This window comes from Diprion similis, chromosome 10 (genome assembly GCF_021155765.1).
Source record: "Diprion similis isolate iyDipSimi1 chromosome 10, iyDipSimi1.1, whole genome shotgun sequence".
NCBI classification, from domain to species: domain Eukaryota; kingdom Metazoa; phylum Arthropoda; class Insecta; order Hymenoptera; family Diprionidae; genus Diprion; species Diprion similis.
This window is the reverse complement of record NC_060114.1, coordinates 13513724-13530995: the sequence shown is the minus strand read 5'-3', so window position 1 is coordinate 13530995 and position 17272 is coordinate 13513724. Positions and strand designations below refer to the sequence as shown.

The 17272-nt window shown below is 41.1% G+C and overlaps 3 protein-coding genes across 3 annotated transcripts; 2 read left to right on the top strand and 1 right to left on the bottom strand.

The window, feature by feature from the left end:
* Positions 1–234: 234 nt before the first annotated feature.
* Positions 235–2771, bottom strand: LOC124411517 (SUMO-activating enzyme subunit 1). Its single transcript, XM_046890667.1, has 6 exons — positions 2545–2771; positions 2023–2194; positions 1702–1958; positions 1452–1624; positions 1197–1329; positions 235–794 (listed from the first exon to the last, which is right to left on the bottom strand). The coding sequence occupies exons 1-6, from the start codon at positions 2646–2648 to the stop codon at positions 629–631; spliced, it is 1005 nt and encodes a 334-aa protein (XP_046746623.1). The 5' UTR covers positions 2649–2771; the 3' UTR covers positions 235–628.
* A 1004-nt stretch (positions 2772–3775) lies between these two features.
* On the top strand, positions 3776–6606 carry LOC124411505 (protein C12orf4 homolog). Its single transcript, XM_046890651.1, has 9 exons — positions 3776–4466; positions 4708–4929; positions 5002–5205; positions 5290–5405; positions 5483–5619; positions 5706–5826; positions 5896–6014; positions 6111–6236; positions 6350–6606. Exons 1-9 carry the CDS (start codon positions 3970–3972, stop codon positions 6461–6463), a joined length of 1656 nt encoding a protein of 551 aa, XP_046746607.1. The 5' UTR covers positions 3776–3969; the 3' UTR covers positions 6464–6606.
* Positions 6607–7849: 1243 nt separating this feature from the next.
* LOC124411508 (leucine-rich repeat neuronal protein 1-like) lies at positions 7850–10271 on the top strand. Its single transcript, XM_046890655.1, has 4 exons — positions 7850–8472; positions 8570–8932; positions 8999–9600; positions 9663–10271. Exons 1-4 carry the CDS (start codon positions 8413–8415, stop codon positions 9940–9942), a joined length of 1305 nt encoding a protein of 434 aa, XP_046746611.1. The 5' UTR covers positions 7850–8412; the 3' UTR covers positions 9943–10271.
* The last annotated feature ends 7001 nt before the right edge of the window (positions 10272–17272 follow it).

Genomic DNA, 17272 nt, shown 5'->3' with positions numbered 1-17272 from the left:
CGAATCTCAACATATGGAAAACAAGGAAAGGATTTCAAGAGGTATAACGTAATCGTTATTATCGTGTTCTTTTTCCTTTTTTACACAATGGCTTCAATCATGTTTTACTTTATCGTATTTTTATTGGAAAATTAGAAACTAATAATAAAATGAAGACGTGAATCGATATTTGTACAAATATGAAAAATCGCGAGTTTTTCGTAATGTAAAAAAATATGCGCACGCAGTATGTACTGAAACATTTGACACATCAATATTTTTCTTATGTGTTATATTCAATTATCATTAATGTCACCAATTTCTTATATTATCATCATTATCAATCATTTCTTATCCACACGCGACCTTCATAGAACATCAAATATAGGAGAAATTAAATTGACATAAAGGCAGAGCAACGGTATGACTGCATTAAAGATATCAATATTGTGCTGTACGGAAAGTACAAGAGTAACGAAAATTGAAACAAAATAAACTGTAATGATAGAAAAATTGTCTCGTTTAATTCCTCGGATTTGTATTTAAAACGAAAAAAAACAAATGAACCGCGTGTGATTTTGGAACGACACACTAACTAGAAAGTAAATTGTGAGTTTTCAAAATGACGAATGAAATGAAGGGAAAAATGTTATTTCTGACCCAAGCATAGGATCTTACCGCACATCGTTTCGGGATTAAAAAGGAAGAGGTTGTTGTGCGGCGATTGTTTTTGCGACACGGTTTTTATTATCTCCTGAGCCATTACCCCGCCGACGATCGCGCAAACCGGACTTATTTGCGCGTAGAGATTCTCACTGGATGGAAAAACATTTCACGTTATCAGAAGGGTTTGTATAAAAATAACAAGCATAGAAAATACGTTAAGGAAAGGTGAAAAAAAATAAATGTTTTCACCACAATTCTTGGTCACTGTATGATGAACTTCGCAAAATTACGTATGAAAAATAACAGCAGTCTCATCTACCTGTTTTTACGTGAAACATCGTTGACACTATGAATCATACGGATTATAAAGACATTTTTTTCTACTTTATTGCATCAGAAATTGAAGCCATCGAGTTCGATAGCCATGCATTATCAACTCTGAATAAATTCGTATCTGAGACTGATAACCTTCGAATATTACCGCAAAATTTTGACCTTTTATATTACACAGTTATTTGTTCTCAATGTCATACAAATATTTCAACACTTACCTTATCAGATAATCGATTTTGTCACCAAGATTGTACTTGTCGATGATGACCGCTGCCTCCTTTTTCAAACTGTCGCTATCTCGCTCGCTCGGTAAGGGATCGTGTCCATGTTTCTCTCGATAATTGAGTAATACTTAAAAAATAAACAACACATAGTTTAAATAAAACAAGAAATACAACGGTCCCAAATTCAAACCAATGATAAAAATAAAAAGAGCAATCATCGTCGTTATTATAATAAAAATTTGTACTCACTCCTCAACAAGTAGTAGGGCTCTCCATCTCGCGGTAAGTCATCGGTATCGAGTATCTTCTCGAACGGTACAAAAGTTACCGACTTTTTCACAGTCGTCGTAATACTTTCGAATTTTTCTTTAGCCGGCTCACCCGCCGCCGATGGCTGAACTTTCTTCGACTGAACGACGTCCCTGTGATCCGAAAATTTGGAAATTTAAAAACAATTTAAGACAGTAGTGAGATTAAATCTTTTCGCTCTTGAACCTACTCGACAAAGTCATGCTTTCCCAGATCTGCAAAGGTGTACCCAAAGGTTCCCCAAACGTCACCGGCAAAGAATTTGACCCCGTTCTTACGGCAGGCTCGATTTATTCGTTTCAACTGCGTCAATGAGCATTGGGACGCGCACACAACGTCAAAGTTCTCGAAAAACTTATCGGGTTTGTCATCGACACTCTCCGTATCCACAACCACTTCCACCATCGGATTCAGGGTCTGCGCTCTTTCTAATGATGCCTCGGCTCGCTGGAACATTTTATTTAAGATCAGTTCATTGAATGTTTTTCATAAATTAATCGCTGTAGCTTACATTTTTCCCAATAGCATTTTTTGGCGCCAAAAACTGTGCACATAAGTCGAGCTGTGATAGTTCTCTGTTGTCTAGGAATGTTATCGACTTGACACCTGCCAAAATTATGTTTTTCGCTACTTCTGCTCCGAATCCATTTAAACCGATGAGTAGAATCTTAGCCGCCCTTAATCTGCAATGTTTAAAATGAGCGAGACGCATATTTAGACATATTTCAGCCTTCTAGAGAGAATATTCGAATCGTTTTCTTTGTTAGAAAATGTAGACATTTAATCTTGCCAATTGAAACAAGAAAAATTTAATATATCACGGAAGAAGCAACACAGAATTTCTGTAATTTCTAATTTCGATCAAGAAAACAACAGCAAGATATTAATTAATGAACAAGTAAATCGACGAGTAAAAGAAGAACAAATCGATGATTTGATTTCTATCTCGTCATAAACAAGTAACTACTTTCATTCTATTAATTGAACATGTGATTTGAGGTTATGGTAAATAGGTTAGGTTAAGTTGACTTACCGTTTCTGAGATTCGAGACCCCAGAGTCGAATCTGTCTATCGTAAAGTTCAGCCTCGGCATCCGTGAGCTGGATGATATTACCGTCAAGCTCCTCGGTCATCATGACGAAAGCTCTGCGATTCAACCGTACGATTCGATTCCTTGAAGACAAGAAGATACCGGCAAATTAAGCAGCGTATCAATACAGTGAGCAGAATAAACAACACACGCGAGAAATCGAGAAGGCGGGGAAACAAGGTAAGCGAAGTGACGTTAGCAAATGGTGGTGGCAAATCCTAGACTATCGAGTATCGATTTATGGAACCGTCTGAAGTTCGATGGGAGCTGGATTGCCAAGGTTGTACTATCACAGATTCCTTCGCGAGACCAACAACGGCAAAACGACGCGGCAAGGTATGTTTGAAATTAACAATGAGAATTAATTTCTTGATTATTTCACAGTGACCAGATACGTGAGACTCTCTATTGATTCTGAAAACCTTTGATTCTCCTAATTCTCTCCAAGTCTGACGCCATTTTATCGCTTGAGAGAGAAAACAGTTGAAAATACGGTTTGTTGAATTTGTCGGTAAAACAGGAAAGTTACCATCAGCTTTGATTTTAAGTTTAAAAAAATCGTTGCTCAATAGTTTCATTCTATTTTGTAATCACAAGAGCAACCGTCTAGCCGTTTAACGAGGTATCTTAATTTTTGTATTGATAATGCTTCTGTGGTGGAGAAATTTTTTACCAGTCTAATAAACGCTACATTTCTTTCTACGCGAATTTTCAAAAGAATTCCTTGTTAATTCACTCTCCGATCCATCTATAAGCTAAAATAGAAAAATCAAAACTTGCGTAGGCCTGCTTTACAAAGCCTCGACTAGGTGGCTCTTGCAGCTTGAGCCGAATTCATGTAGTAGCCTGAAATACTGAACAAACTTTGACCAAAACTGTCAACTGGTGTAAACAGGGGGAGGCAAACCGTAGGAAGTGAGAAAGGTGGGCAAATACGAGGGATCGCATTTCGTGTTAAAAAGAAGTGTCTGGCAAGTTTTGAGAGTACAGTGATCAAGCTGTACAGTGCTCAGAAACCGTGCAATGCTACTATTGACCATTAATTATTTCCTAATCAATTATTCGCTCTGGAGTTCGAGTCAGCCAGTGGTTTCTCCATCACGGGGCGTCATCTATCGTTTGATCGGGCAACTGGTTACGCACGTATTGACTGAGTGTTTTTTGTTGCAGAAAACGAAGACAGAGGATTTTCCACTTTACAAACTTCGACAGTAAAAAGACACTAAATGTTCTTCGGCACGACCACGGAAGTCGATCAAATATTTGGAGACCTTGCGCTTTGATCTGGTACTTCCAGGTGCTGCGCACAGATGGCGAGAGCGTTCTGAGCGAGGCGGTAAATTCGAAAGGGAAGAGGGACTAGCAAGATGGGCGAGGAACGCGTTGAGCGCGTGTTTAAATTTAAATTTCCGACCTGCACCACGGGTCAGGACTACGAGCTTGAGATTCCTCTGAAGATCCCACACGACGGATGCATCGAAGAGCTAACCCACCGGATAATTTCCGCCTTTAAGCTGCCTTGCTACGTTGAAAACGACCTGCACAAGGCTCTTGAGATCGCGGTGAAACGGTGGACTCTCGAATTCCACGACGACAGATCGGAGCGCCTCATAAAGGCGGCGCAATCCGGCGACCTCGACGTAGACGAGGTGATCAAAAGCTGGGAAAAACTGTACAAGGAAAAGACGACCGCCTATGCCGAGCCCATCGGAACCACCGACGAGGAGCTGTTCGCTGGTGCCTATCACAGACTGGTGCACTCGCCCTCTCTCGAAACGATTCTTCAAGCTGAACACGAGTTCGGCAGAGCGGTGACCGAGGTTGTTCAGATGAGGGACGCGGAGTTTGAGAAGCTGACGCAAAAGTTGGTACCGCTTCCTCTGTCACGAGGGGTTGACAATGCTTGAAGCCTTGTACGCATTTGGCGCGATGTCAAGTGAATTTATTTAAAGTCATTTGATATCATTTGAATTCACCGCAAGACTTGAGAATTTAGCAACTCAGATGTCAACTTTCTTCTGATGCTGTGAACCCCTGTGACATAGGTCACTCCAATACCTTAGTCAAGACCCTGCAACCATCTTGTAGCAAACAACACTTTTCAGGCAAACCGACGAGGTCAAGGAGGCTGTGGAGACGTTGGAGGCCGGGTCCACGGAAAGATCGATAAACGAGATGCTTGGAAGACACTTCGAGGAACAGAGTCTGCTTCAAGGCCATTGGGGCTCCAGGGTAGACGCGCTGAAGCTTGAGCAGCGGAGGCAGTACCGAAACTGGATCATGCGTCTGCTGGAAGAGCAGCAGACCAGCATGCTACCGACACCAGTGTGGGTAGTCCGCCAATAATCCTGTAGCTAATCTCAATTCCACCTTGAACCAGTTTTCTTCTGATCCCGCAGAAGCTCCCCGATTATGCAGATGCCACCGCTCCGTGCGGCCCTCGGAGACTTTGGCGAACGGAACGACAAAGAAGCCGTGGATTTCCCGCAGCTTGAAGAAAGTTTCACGATACACCTTGGCTCCCAGATGAAGCAGATGCACAACATACGAATCATGACGGGGGATGTGTTCGACTTCTGCAAAACTAAACATGGAGACTCGGGGTGTGTGGGATAAAATTTGGATCTTTCAGCTTGGCTGCTTTGATTTTGTCGCCGATGTTCATCCTCCTACCTTTTTTGCTCCAGAATGGACCCCACCCCGCAAAGACTCCAGACTGCTCTCGGTCTCTATTCGAACGACCTCTGTGGCCTCGTACTTTTGACCGACAATCACGTAGCTAGTTATTCAGGAATAACTAAAGGTCTGGTTGAACTTTCATTCGTCGATTGTATGATACGGCGAATCGATACGTAGTCGTAATTAATCGTTGCTTTACAGAACTCTGCTCAATATGTCAAATGACCACGGAATTTCACTTCCCATCTTTTGATGAACAGCTTGAAAAACTTCGCGATGATGTTAAGGACGTTGTCGCATGGAGACAGGCGCACCAAAGGGAAGGAAGCGATCCCCAGGTAAATTCAGTATGTCGGTACACTGCCGTAGTTCGACAAGCGTTTCACGTGAATTTCTGTCTATTTTCTTATCGTTTTGTTTTCAGGCTAAAAAATCAACTGGAAGTAAGAGCCTGCAAATTGGAGACGTTTTTATAACGCGGCATTCAAACCTAGCTCAGGTTCACGTGGTATTTCACATGGTGGTTCAGGACTCCTTAAGATCAGGTTAGAAAATAAATCGATAAGGTGGTTCTCCGCCGCAAAGACGAGCTAAAATGAACGTAATGATTTCAGGAGAAATCAACTCCCGGCACCCGGCGATCTTGGGTCTAAGGAACATACTGAAAACTGCCTGCAGCAACGACGTCACTACTCTGACCATACCAGTCTTATTGGTCCACGAAATGTCTGGGGTAAAATGCGAATTATTGATGTTTCATATGTTCGAGTTACTATGTTAAGCCTTGATCACTAAAAATTGCGGTAACTCGAACTCTTCCTTCAATTAGGATATGACTGTGGCTTGGTGTACGAAACGAGCAGAACTTGTTTTCAAATGTGTCAAGGGTTTCATGATCGAAATGGCGTCTTGGGGAGGTGCTGAGTTAAAGAATTTACAATTCTTGGTCCCGAAGGTAAGAAGGATTAAACTAGTTTCAAATCTGTTGTTCACAGCATTTTTTTATGAATTTTTTTATACCAAAATCGGGGGTATTGACATGATTGCATCAAATATATCAAATTGCAGGGAGTGTCCGAGGAAGTTTTCGGAACCTTGGCCACAATGTTGCCGAGTATATTCCGAGTGTCGAATCCTCTCGTCTTCAAAGCTACCGACACTCTTCAAACACCGAAAAAATGATCTGCATTGTGCAAAGATAATTCTTTCAATCAAACCTGATTGTAATATGTATATTGAAATTACATTTATAAGCATATTTGCTGAAAGGTTGATTGATTTGTGTAATGAACCCAGAATCTATCAACCCCACGACGACTTGATTATTCACAGCTTATTATTTTTCTCTTCCCAATCGCTCGTAAATAATGGAAGCATAAATACCGCACTTTGTCAATATATTTTGTTGCTGAATTGAAAAAATATGCAAGCCATGATCACGCCAGTATAATTAAAGCACGAAATCAATAACGAGTAAACAATGTAATTATTTTCAACATAGTGGATAAAGTGTATACACATCCCGTCACAATAAGAGGTAAAAATCATATCCATGAAAAAAATAATACAAATCTTGCAAATATATTTTCTCATACACATGCAGAAGCGCAATCAGATCCAGTTAGCTGTGTAATGAGGTGTGATTATGATCGAATATCCAAGAAGCTAAATCTTCGTCCCTGATGGCAATTGAAGTAACCGCAGCCAAGACAAGTATCAACAACGGAGAATCAAATTGGCGGAAGTATGCGGTCAGAGTTAGCGCGTGATGATAATCTAAATTCTGCACGCGTTTTGCACACACGTACGCTTATATCGGTAGACATGCGATAATTCGACTCCTACTCAGAATGAACTCTGCGAGTGTTATAGCCACGGATATAAATACATAAAACTCCTCGACGGAGGCGTTGCGCAGATAAACGACGAGTTGAGCGATAAAATTTCTCTCAGTTCAAGATGCAGTTATTCATAAACATTATTATTAATTAGAATTCTGTTTGCATAAATGTATTCACTCGAGGCCGAGAAAGATATTCTACTCAACGAATAATATATACCAATGACAAAGCATTGTTCTCAAAAATTGAAAAACTATTGGATAATCGTTGATTTGTAAATTGCAATTTTATAACACAAAAATAGATTTATTTAAGTTACCAGAAATTGCTCTAAAATACGGTTAATAAATCCAGATTCACTTAAAATTATTAACGCAAATTATTGTTTTGAACACCTTTCTGTTAAATCAAGAAGCACTGATTTAAATATAAAAATCATTTCTTTCATCACATATGTGATGAACTCAACAAATCCTTCTCCCGAGTTACACGCGTGCAACCGCACTCACTGTTAAATTCGTACAGTGTTATTGCATGTACATAGTTACGTGCACATAAATTATACTTACAAATAATTGTCCATATCAGTGTTATGCGATACTATTAGCGATACTTATCGCTTATCGTCGGCTGAGTTTCCATTGACTTACCATTTCCTTTTTTTTATTTCTTTTGTCTTTTTCCGGCCACTGCTGCATCATATGAGGCTGCTGCAGCGTCAGTCTTGCAGTGCAGAGTGCATTGGCACGTCAGCCACACAGAAGCTGATTGAATACAATTAAAAATCGAAAGAGGATTTCGGATTCCAACGAATAATATTTTCAACAGTTTCTACCATTACCGGAATTTTTCGTTACGTGTTGATATACTGTTGATAGGTTAACGCGAACTAAGGATAGTTTATACGATGAAGTAGGTTGAGATTCATGACGTAGAAACAGAATGTGGAGGGACAAACAAATTCAAAATTGAAAAAACAACATTAAACTGGGGTCACGTAAAATTCTACACATAAAATCGAGTTTTGTAAAAGAAAAAACAAGGATTCGTAGATTAGGTATAATCTATCATTCACTACAATATTCCATTGTTATCTGGCGATAAAAAAATGGTGCATTAGCCTTTCGACATTGACCTTTCGCCGTTCGTATGATCCTGCTGGCCTACCCACCAACGACTTAGCAGCACCACTTTTCTCATTAGTGCAGTTTCACTCAGAGCAGCAACTACTGCACAGATTTCTCGCACTTGTGGAACCATCGCCAGTAATTACTTTCGCTGAACATCGACATGTGGGTCAACATCATTTTCGTTCTGACGGTGGCGCATTTCGCAGTAGCGACGTCCAAGGTTTGATCATTTCCCCGTTTTCATTCGTCGATTCTTATTCACCACAAACAGTTCGTGGTTTGCTTTTATACGTTTTTATTACCCTGGCTCCTTTCAGTTGGACTTGTCATGGAGCGGTTTGACCAAGGAGAAGTTCTTCAGGAATAGCAACGGGTCGGTATCGAGCCAGGTTGAAAAGGCGACGGAGCTGAACCTGCGGGGTAATTTCTTCGACAGTTTTTCCGACTGTTCGGCGTACCTGGATAAGCTTGAGATCTTGGACCTCTCGCAGAACAACCTGCAGCGTTTCTTTTTCAAATGTAGTACAAAGAACAATCTGGCCAAACTAAACGTCAGCCACAACCAGTTGCCGTTTCTGAACGACACCGCGCTGACGACACAGATATCGAACCTGCAAGTCCTCGACCTTTCCTACAACGTTCTGCAGCACATAACGCATTGGACATTCGAGCACATGAAGGTCCAGTATGAACAGATTTGAAAATAAATTAGACACGAGCTGACTGTCGCCGTTTCCGTTTTCCAGGCGTTGCACGTGCTCAAACTCAACGAAAACCCACTGAACAACAACATAGACGAAGATGCGTTCAAAAATCTTGTTTCGCTGATTGATCTCGACTTGAACAACATCTCGTGTTCGAATTTTCCCGCGGGTTTGTTTACTCCGTTGGTAAGTCTAAGGCATCTTACCCTGAGCTCGAACCCTATCGAGCATTTACCGGAGTTACCGGCCGGTATACAAGTCCTGGACATATCGCGAACGAACATAATTAGCCTGGGTCAAATCGCCGCGTCGCATCTGCGGATCCTGAGGATGAACGAAATGCCCAAATTCGAGTGCCTGAACCTAACGGACCTCGTGAACCTAAGGAACCTCACTGTCTTATCGGCCGATAACTGCCCCAAGCTGACCAGCCTCGCAGTTCAGCCACCCACCGAGGACCTGCTGCCGGAACTGCACCGGCTCTCCGTAAGAAACTGTTCGATCGACAGAGTAGAGCGTGAGCTACGGCCGGTGATGCTGCGCGTATCGAACCTCGACCTGCAGCTAAACCCGTGGCAATGTAACTGCAAGACGCAATGGATAGTCTCGATTAATTCGATGAGGAAGTACTCGGATGAATTGAGGTGAGGACGAGGATTAATCGGCTCATTTTTCAAACCCGCCAATTTTTTACGCGTTATTTCAGGTGCAACTCGCCGATCAAGATGCGGGGTAGACGCCTCTTCGAGGCGCTCGACATCGATCAGTACGACTGCAACGACTACAAGCGTTTGCTCACCCTTTGGATACCATTTGGACTTTTGTCTCTCGCCAGCATGAGCGCGGCAATGTATTTCAGCACGAGGGCGGCTTTCGGTCCGAGGGGATTCAGACGCGGAGTCACAGTCTCTTACTCGAATATGTTGACGCGGTCGAACGACGACGACAAGATCCTCGAGCACAGCGACATTACCGACTACCCTTAGCGGCACCGTGTGTCACCGGCTGCCGAACGACAGGCGGGAACCGACAGGGAGGGCTGAGACGAGAATCGCAGGATGTCCTAAGCGATTTTAATATCACTCGTGATGGAGTTAGGAGTCATTCTTTCCAATCTGTTGATACGTTTTATCTTTGAGGTGAATTGAACAACGCGATGATAGGTAGTCAAAGAATTATTTCAAGTGTAATATATTACCGTGTATCATCTGTATATAAGGGAAAAAAATATTTACCACTGTAGAAAATGATCAAAAACGTTGGTTACACATGTATCTTCTCCATATCTTTCTAACTAAGTGTTGTTCAGTTGTGATAAATTAATATCTCTCCTCTTTTTATTCCGTTTCACTTTCATCGAATATCAAGTTCAATTGTTAATTAAGTGTAATATTTTTTTATTCCAGAAATGAAACTGGGTGATAGTAATAAAAGAATCATTATTATTATTATTATTATTATTATTATTATTATTACTATTATTATTATTGTTGTTGTATTGAATGAGTTGTAGAAGAATATTTTGTAGAAGGATAAAAAATAAATTTACGTATAGACTTTCAACCCTTCTGTTAAAGATAGTATTCGACAAATTAGAAGCATCGGATTTCCATTCTCTTGCTTTTTGTTCTCATTATATATAATTCCACCGAATAAGTCACTTGATATCGAATGATAACAACTTATTAGTTAATAAATAAGAAACCTCTACTGGGCAGATATAATACGCATCATTACTTCCCAATGATGCTGTGTATATGAAAAATGAAAAGATACTTGCTTTCATAATACATCCTTTTGTCCGAAAAAAGGAATGAAAAGAATTATACGAGAAAGGGTTATTGTCAAGAGTTGCACTCGAGTGTTCTTTCATACAAAGGATAGAAAGAAGAAGAAAAGCAAATTGTTACAATAAATCGAATAAACAGAAGAACACTTTTCAAATAGAACAACAAATAACGGTTGAAGTAAGATATAAATTGAAATTTTGGAAAACAAGATTCACATTGAAGCGGAAATTTTTTTCCTTAGCAAATTAAGGACGAGAAAAGGTAAGTTTTTGGTCGCATAAATAATCGAAAATAAATATCTGGAGCATATTAACGTAACCACTACCATCGCGTTATATTTATGTGCACTTATACATGGAGTTTTACGAATTTGAGGGCCAGTTTTAATGCCTCGTCAGGGATCCTGACGTGCTTCTTGATCGCATGTGATGCGGCGATCAGCCTTTGTACCGGGACCATGATCTTTCCATCGGAAGGCTATTGAGTTACAGCACGAGGTATAAAACACACCCATACCCACCTATAGCTACCCCCATAGAGATTCAACGTCGAGGCGAATATTATACGTATATAATACATGTGTCATATATATATGTAGGTATATGCAGACCTACATAGCGGCCAAAGGCCCATGTATAGTATCTTTATTATAGCGATCGCACTGAATGGAATATTATAGACTACTTTGCTATACACCGAGCTGGAGCCAGAGATATTGGATGTCTGTAATACGATATTTCATTGGAGGCAATTTGGCGAGAGCCAATGCTCCGGAAAAAGAACTCTTATGCGCTTGTGGCTTGCGGCTTCACACTGGCTGCTGCTGTTGCCGCTGCTTTTGCTCTACACCGATACACCAAATACAGTATAAGGTCCTTGCCTACCCATAATACGGACAACGGCCCAACGCCATTCGGGTACTGATTACGAAATTTAATTTTATTCAGCAAATGTTTTCCGCCAAAAAACATTAGACATTTTTTGCATACCTTATACGGTTGTGAAAATCTTTCATTTTCGTCGAACACATCATTATCCCGAATTTTTCTTCCATTTTTTAAACCGTTTCAATCTTCAAAGTTTCGTAGTCCGAGTTCTAAGTTTAAAAATTCGAAACTTGCTCAAAATAATTGACTTTATAACGTACAAATTGTAGGTATAAAATAATGATGGGTTGAATAATTTGAATGAAAACTTTGAAAAAATTTTGGATTATGTAGTATAAATAGTTGAAATTTATGACAAAGTTACGGTAGTTATATAAAAGACAACAAGATAAAAATAGCCGACAACGTCATCGAGGATTATGTCATTATATTACAGTAATAACAATTATCGGTATCGTAAAGATGAGCGATAAGGCCTCGGAGACACGAAAACACGGGAATAGATGTACGAAGTTTAGTTGAGGCGTGTAATCCCGGGGTCCGTTGCATGCGGGGTGTGCCTAAATGAATAATAACGAAAATATAACCAACCCCAGTACGTATGTATAAGCGATGCTATCGCTAAGTAGGTACGAGGTCGACTGTGGATGTGCGCACCTTCCCGATCCTGATCCTGCTCCTGCTCCAGGATTACGTGCACGCATCAATGCGTTCTTCATGGGTGTAACGCATGAATTTATATGTTGGGTTATAACACCCTCAGTGAAACGCTTTGCGGTCTACCGCGAGTTTGTATACCTCGACACTTCGTGTGTTAGTAAACGGAAGTGTAACGTATAGACTGAGATAAAAATTTTCAGGATTTAAAAAAAATACTAAACAAGATGATGAATGAAATTTATTCAGTTTTTCGGGAAATATATTCTCATGCGTAATTTTATCCAATGAAAAATTATTCAATTTTGTCGATTGCGGTCGAGAAAATATTTTACAGAGGAAAAAAATATGGCAGATACATTCAGTTTAACGGGAAGCAACTGATTTGAAACAATCGATGTTTATTGAAACCAAATGAATAGATTGTGAATTTATAGAACGTATATTATAAGATGTAATAGCTAATTGTAAGAGATATTTCAGCGATAGCTCCGCGTACTGAATTCATTTTATAGATCGGCTATAATTTTACGCAGTCCGACTGAAAACTTTTTTATTTCATTGTCATCGAGTGAAAATTTCAACGAGGGGGAACAATTGGAACGCGTAAGAATATGCGGTAGAATCGATTGAAAAAGAGATTAAAATTAAAAATTCTAGTCACAAAAAAATACCAAACTATTGTATTTAAGGTTTGAAAATTGTGAAAATCTAGTTGAATTTTACAATTTATGCGGTCACTGCTTCTGACCATTTGACACTTTGTTTTTTAATTACAGATGAAAAAAAATCAAATTCCAGTTTTTAATTTCCATTCATTCGCAACAACAGCAAAAAAAAAAAAAAAACATTAAAGTAAAAGAAAAAAACTTAAAGCACAATGTATTTTCGCTTATAAAGTTTCCATCGTGTATAAAAACGAAAATAACGACGGTGTAACGCAAGATTTAAGTTCGGATGGCGTAACGTAAAAGGTTAATTTATTAGAAAATAATAGGGAGGAAAGAGCGATGGAGAAGGCACAAGTAAGCATTGCATTAGTTTGACCAACACACAGGCACATAGACCGCCTGTAATACCTTGCACTATGGCCGAGGTGTGAATTTGTGTAATTAGTAACCGTAGGCCGTTGTGAATGAGCGATTTTGGGTCCCTGCAGCGATATAATACAGGCACAGAAGCAAAACACACTGACTATCGACTATTATGTTATTATGTAGCTGATGAAGCGCGGCGTTAGAAGGTAATGCACGTTGAAACGTTAATACCCGGATATTCCCTGACCTAGGTATACATATATACCTCCATATATAGCCTATTTTCAACAAAAGTTCTCTCTGCACCTCTTAGAAAAGCTGCTTAAGCTCGAGATCCGAAGGCGTCGATCTATGTCGCGTAGTCCTGCAAATTTCACCAGCGATGGTGTGCAGTCGAACCGTTTGTTCGGTCGTTGCAACGATCCCGTGGAAACCCGGCACTGGAATCAAGAAACCGGTAAACCAGGTGAGAATTAGCCGAACCCTCATCGACGCAGGCTAGTTTGTTCTCAAAACGCACTGTCCACTAGTAAGTGGACCTACTTTACTTAACCAGGACCTTTGCCGTCCAACAGATTTCAGAGGCTTTCCGGAAGGACAGTCCGCCACACCTCGAAATAGGCACGTTCGAGATATTATCGAAAATCTTTTTCGACGTGTATCCTTTATCTACAATTGTTGCCGAATTGTGGGAATAAAGTTCGTGGAATGATTGTAGAAAAACGATTTAAACAATTCTACAACTGACGATTTTCTACGAAAATATAGTAAAGACTTGACATTTTTTATTCCCTTTATTCACCAGAGACGGTATATATTATTTGTAAAGATATGATTTGTGTGATTATCAAGAACTGGTTTCTGTTTTTTCAAGTCTACAGGTACCTAATTCAAAGACCAATAAAACGTGAGAATTTTTAGCGACGGTTAATTTCTAGTCGCAATATAATTAGGTATTCCTAGCGGTTTTCGGGGGGATGGGGGTGGGTGGAGTAATTGCCAATTTCCGGTGATAAAGACGATGGGATTACTTGGAAAATGATACTACGATCGATTACTGTAAGTACTCGACTTATGGCAACTGTAACTAAGGGGTCTGTTCCGTGCGATAGACGCTTTGGAATTCCGAGTAACATTTAACAAGTTCTTACATCCATTACTGCGCATGCATGTGATAATACGGAATAAGCCTGTATATAATGACTCTTTGGTATGCACTGTATTAGAAACGGAAGTATGCCGATCCGGCGCTTTCGCTATAATCAGGATTCACGTGAATTGAATAAGCTCGAAGCATATTATTGACTTGTTATTCGCAAAGATCTTTGAAATACCAATTCGGAACACTAGCCGAATTATAAAATGAAACTTCAAAGAGGCTGAGCAATGTCGGCGATTGAAAAAGTAAGCTGCCAGTTAGATGAGCACAATATTGTTTAAAAATTGACTCTGCATCATCGCCTCATTTCGAATCGATCATGCCAGCTGTAGGTATACAAATATAGCAGAGTATACATATATACAGGAGAATTGAAGGAAAAGAAAATATAGCGTATAATATCGATGTTCCTTTGATTTCTTGCTATACATGTTGCGGTGAAATAAAGTGACGAGGAATAAGAAGAAACAGGATATCGTCGTGACACGAGGTATATAACTATCGAGGAGGTGCGGGAACTAAAATTGGTGAAGGAAGAACGACGAGTGTAACGGGCAGTGGCTGGGCTAATCCTTGACCCTCAGGAATAGTCACGTACAGTTTCGCGCTGGTGGGTTCATCGGTGTCCTTGTAGTTTTGCACCTGAGGGAACCGGCCGGTGGTATATACGTGTACATTCACGTCGAAAGCTACCCAATGAGCCTCGTATAATTACTTCCAGATGTTGGATTTCGTTCTTCCGCCGATCCTCCATCATCCTTCACGAATTTCCATATTTTATTATTTATTGCTTACTGTAATACCGCCTACACTAAGGACCTTCGACCAACACCTCTCGACTGCAAGTGCGGAACCTGTCGTTCAACCTCTGAACAATGCGTCGCTTCTGTTGATGCCGAACCGGGAAGATGATCCTGGGGTTCGATATCAGCTTGAAGAAGAGACTAATTTTGTCTTTTAGACTCCAAACGACACCAGCTCATCGTGATTGCAAAAACTCGGGGTGTATATCGGTCGGATCGAATGGTTAAACGTGAAAAAGCGCAGCTGAAACGGTGAGTAAAAATAAACTGAGGTCGATTAGGAGGAAAGGAAGCGGCGCACTTCGAAGGACCATTAAGAATCGATGGGAAAACGGTTTGCGGGGGTGTCGGGGTGTCGGGGTGTCGGGGTGTCGGCGCGGCGGAGTTTGGTCGTTTGTCAGAAGTCGTAACAACAAACACCTTGGAGCCGTGTGGCTAGTAGCATGCGGTCGCATCAGCTCCTCCTCGCGATATCGAGTTCCCGGTGCTTCCTGCGGCGCTGAGACGACGGGGACCCATGAAGGCGTCGCGACGCGCGTCTCGGACTGACGCATGACGTCCCTGAGACAGCAATAACAGCCTCGACCGAACACAGAATCCGCTTCTAATGTGAAAGTGCATTCTGACTTAGGTACGGTCGCCTCTTTTCACCCGTCAGAAAGAGACTTGGTGTACCTACTCGGAGCTGCGCGAGATGAGGGAGGTCCAGGGGGATAATTTCGGGTAGAAAGAGAAGGGAAGAGAGAAAACGAAACAGCGAATAATGTACCGAATTGCAAAAGGAGACTTGAAACCTTGTTGCGAATTATTAACACGAAATAATTAACGAATTATGCGACGCTTTTTACTTCATCGAGAGGTGGAAGGAGGGGACGTTGTAAATCTGATAAATCCAAGGGATATATTTGGACACATATGCAGGGTATAGAGGATCGAAAGCTGCAGTGGGATTGGGAACAGAATCAGGGGAGCGTAAAATATGCTCACCGTGGTGAATAATTCGCGAAATTCAAGTACAATATACTGATCGAGCACAGGGATGCGGAGCGGTTGCGTATTCTGCCAACAATTCACGGCAGTGCAAATGACTCGATAATTGGCTAACGATCCGTTTGAATAATGACGTTATGCACTATATTGTTGCGCTAACTCGACGCGCGAATTAACAACCAACGCGCTCACCACGACGCGAATTTCATCCGCCTACTGCTATACTGATAAGCGTTTGAAAAAAAGAAGGATATTCCCAGGATGAAAAAGAGGAAAAATAGTGATAGTAATAATATACGACGAAATGATCGTTATATATTGTTGCCGGGTAAAAAACCTTGATCGGAATACCTTAAGACACTTCCAACGAGATTTTCACCTTATAATAATAAATTTAAGAACTAAAGAAACCGATGCAAAAAATGGAAAACAAATATGTGGTGAGAAAATTTGCAGAGCCCAATTTTAGCGACGTGTTTCATACGCTGCGTGATATTTAAATATCTTCCCTGGTGACGTCTATAGCCGGAAGTAAGTGATATTTTGGTCTGTAGGAATAACAGATGCATCTGTCAAAGAAGCTGCATCTCCTTGTTGTCGGACGTTAAGATTGAGTCAGCCGGGGGGTTAAACGTCCGCTAACGACCTCATTAACCCCCGAATCCGTTCGCGTTTCAGTGGTAGGTAGACGCGGTGGTAGTATAGTGGTAGAAAAGGGAACGAAAGTGTATTGGGAAAGCTCGTCTAGTGCGGCGTAGGGCGTTTGACTGGCCCATCCCGCGTGGTTCGCCGCGAAGTAAAACAAACAAATCGAGATGGCGCCAGCCCAGATGCGCCTCGTCATCCTCCGAGGAAGAGCCTGCCTCGGGTTGGAGGCGGAAAGATTCCGTCCTCCCTGCAGCGCCGCTTACTCGAGTAACGGGACGAACCTCAAATTTCACCATCTCTACCGCGCACCCCGTCCCGTCAACTCCTGAGTAAACACCTCGCCGC

Excerpts from the sequence above, each read along its gene's own strand:
- LOC124411508 (XM_046890655.1), top strand. The coding sequence starts at position 8,413 with ATGTGGGTCAACATCATTTTCGTTCTGACGGTGGCGCATTTCGCAGTA. Across the intron at positions 8,473-8,569 it reads TCGCAGTAGCGACGTCCAAG|TTGGACTTGTCATGGAGCGG; the intron begins GTTTGATCATTT and ends GGCTCCTTTCAG. Across the intron at positions 8,933-8,998 it reads GGACATTCGAGCACATGAAG|GCGTTGCACGTGCTCAAACT; the intron begins GTCCAGTATGAA and ends TCCGTTTTCCAG.
- LOC124411505 (XM_046890651.1), top strand. The coding sequence starts at position 3,970 with ATGGGCGAGGAACGCGTTGAGCGCGTGTTTAAATTTAAATTTCCGACC. Across the intron at positions 4,930-5,001 it reads AGCATGCTACCGACACCAGT|AAGCTCCCCGATTATGCAGA; the intron begins GTGGGTAGTCCG and ends CTGATCCCGCAG. Across the intron at positions 6,015-6,110 it reads TGGTCCACGAAATGTCTGGG|GATATGACTGTGGCTTGGTG; the intron begins GTAAAATGCGAA and ends TCCTTCAATTAG.
- LOC124411517 (XM_046890667.1), bottom strand. The coding sequence starts at position 2,648 with ATGATGACCGAGGAGCTTGACGGTAATATCATCCAGCTCACGGATGCC. Across the intron at positions 2,195-2,544 it reads GGTCTCGAATCTCAGAAACG|ATTAAGGGCGGCTAAGATTC; the intron begins GTAAGTCAACTT and ends TAAACATTGCAG. Across the intron at positions 1,959-2,022 it reads AAAATGCTATTGGGAAAAAT|CGAGCCGAGGCATCATTAGA; the intron begins GTAAGCTACAGC and ends AAAATGTTCCAG.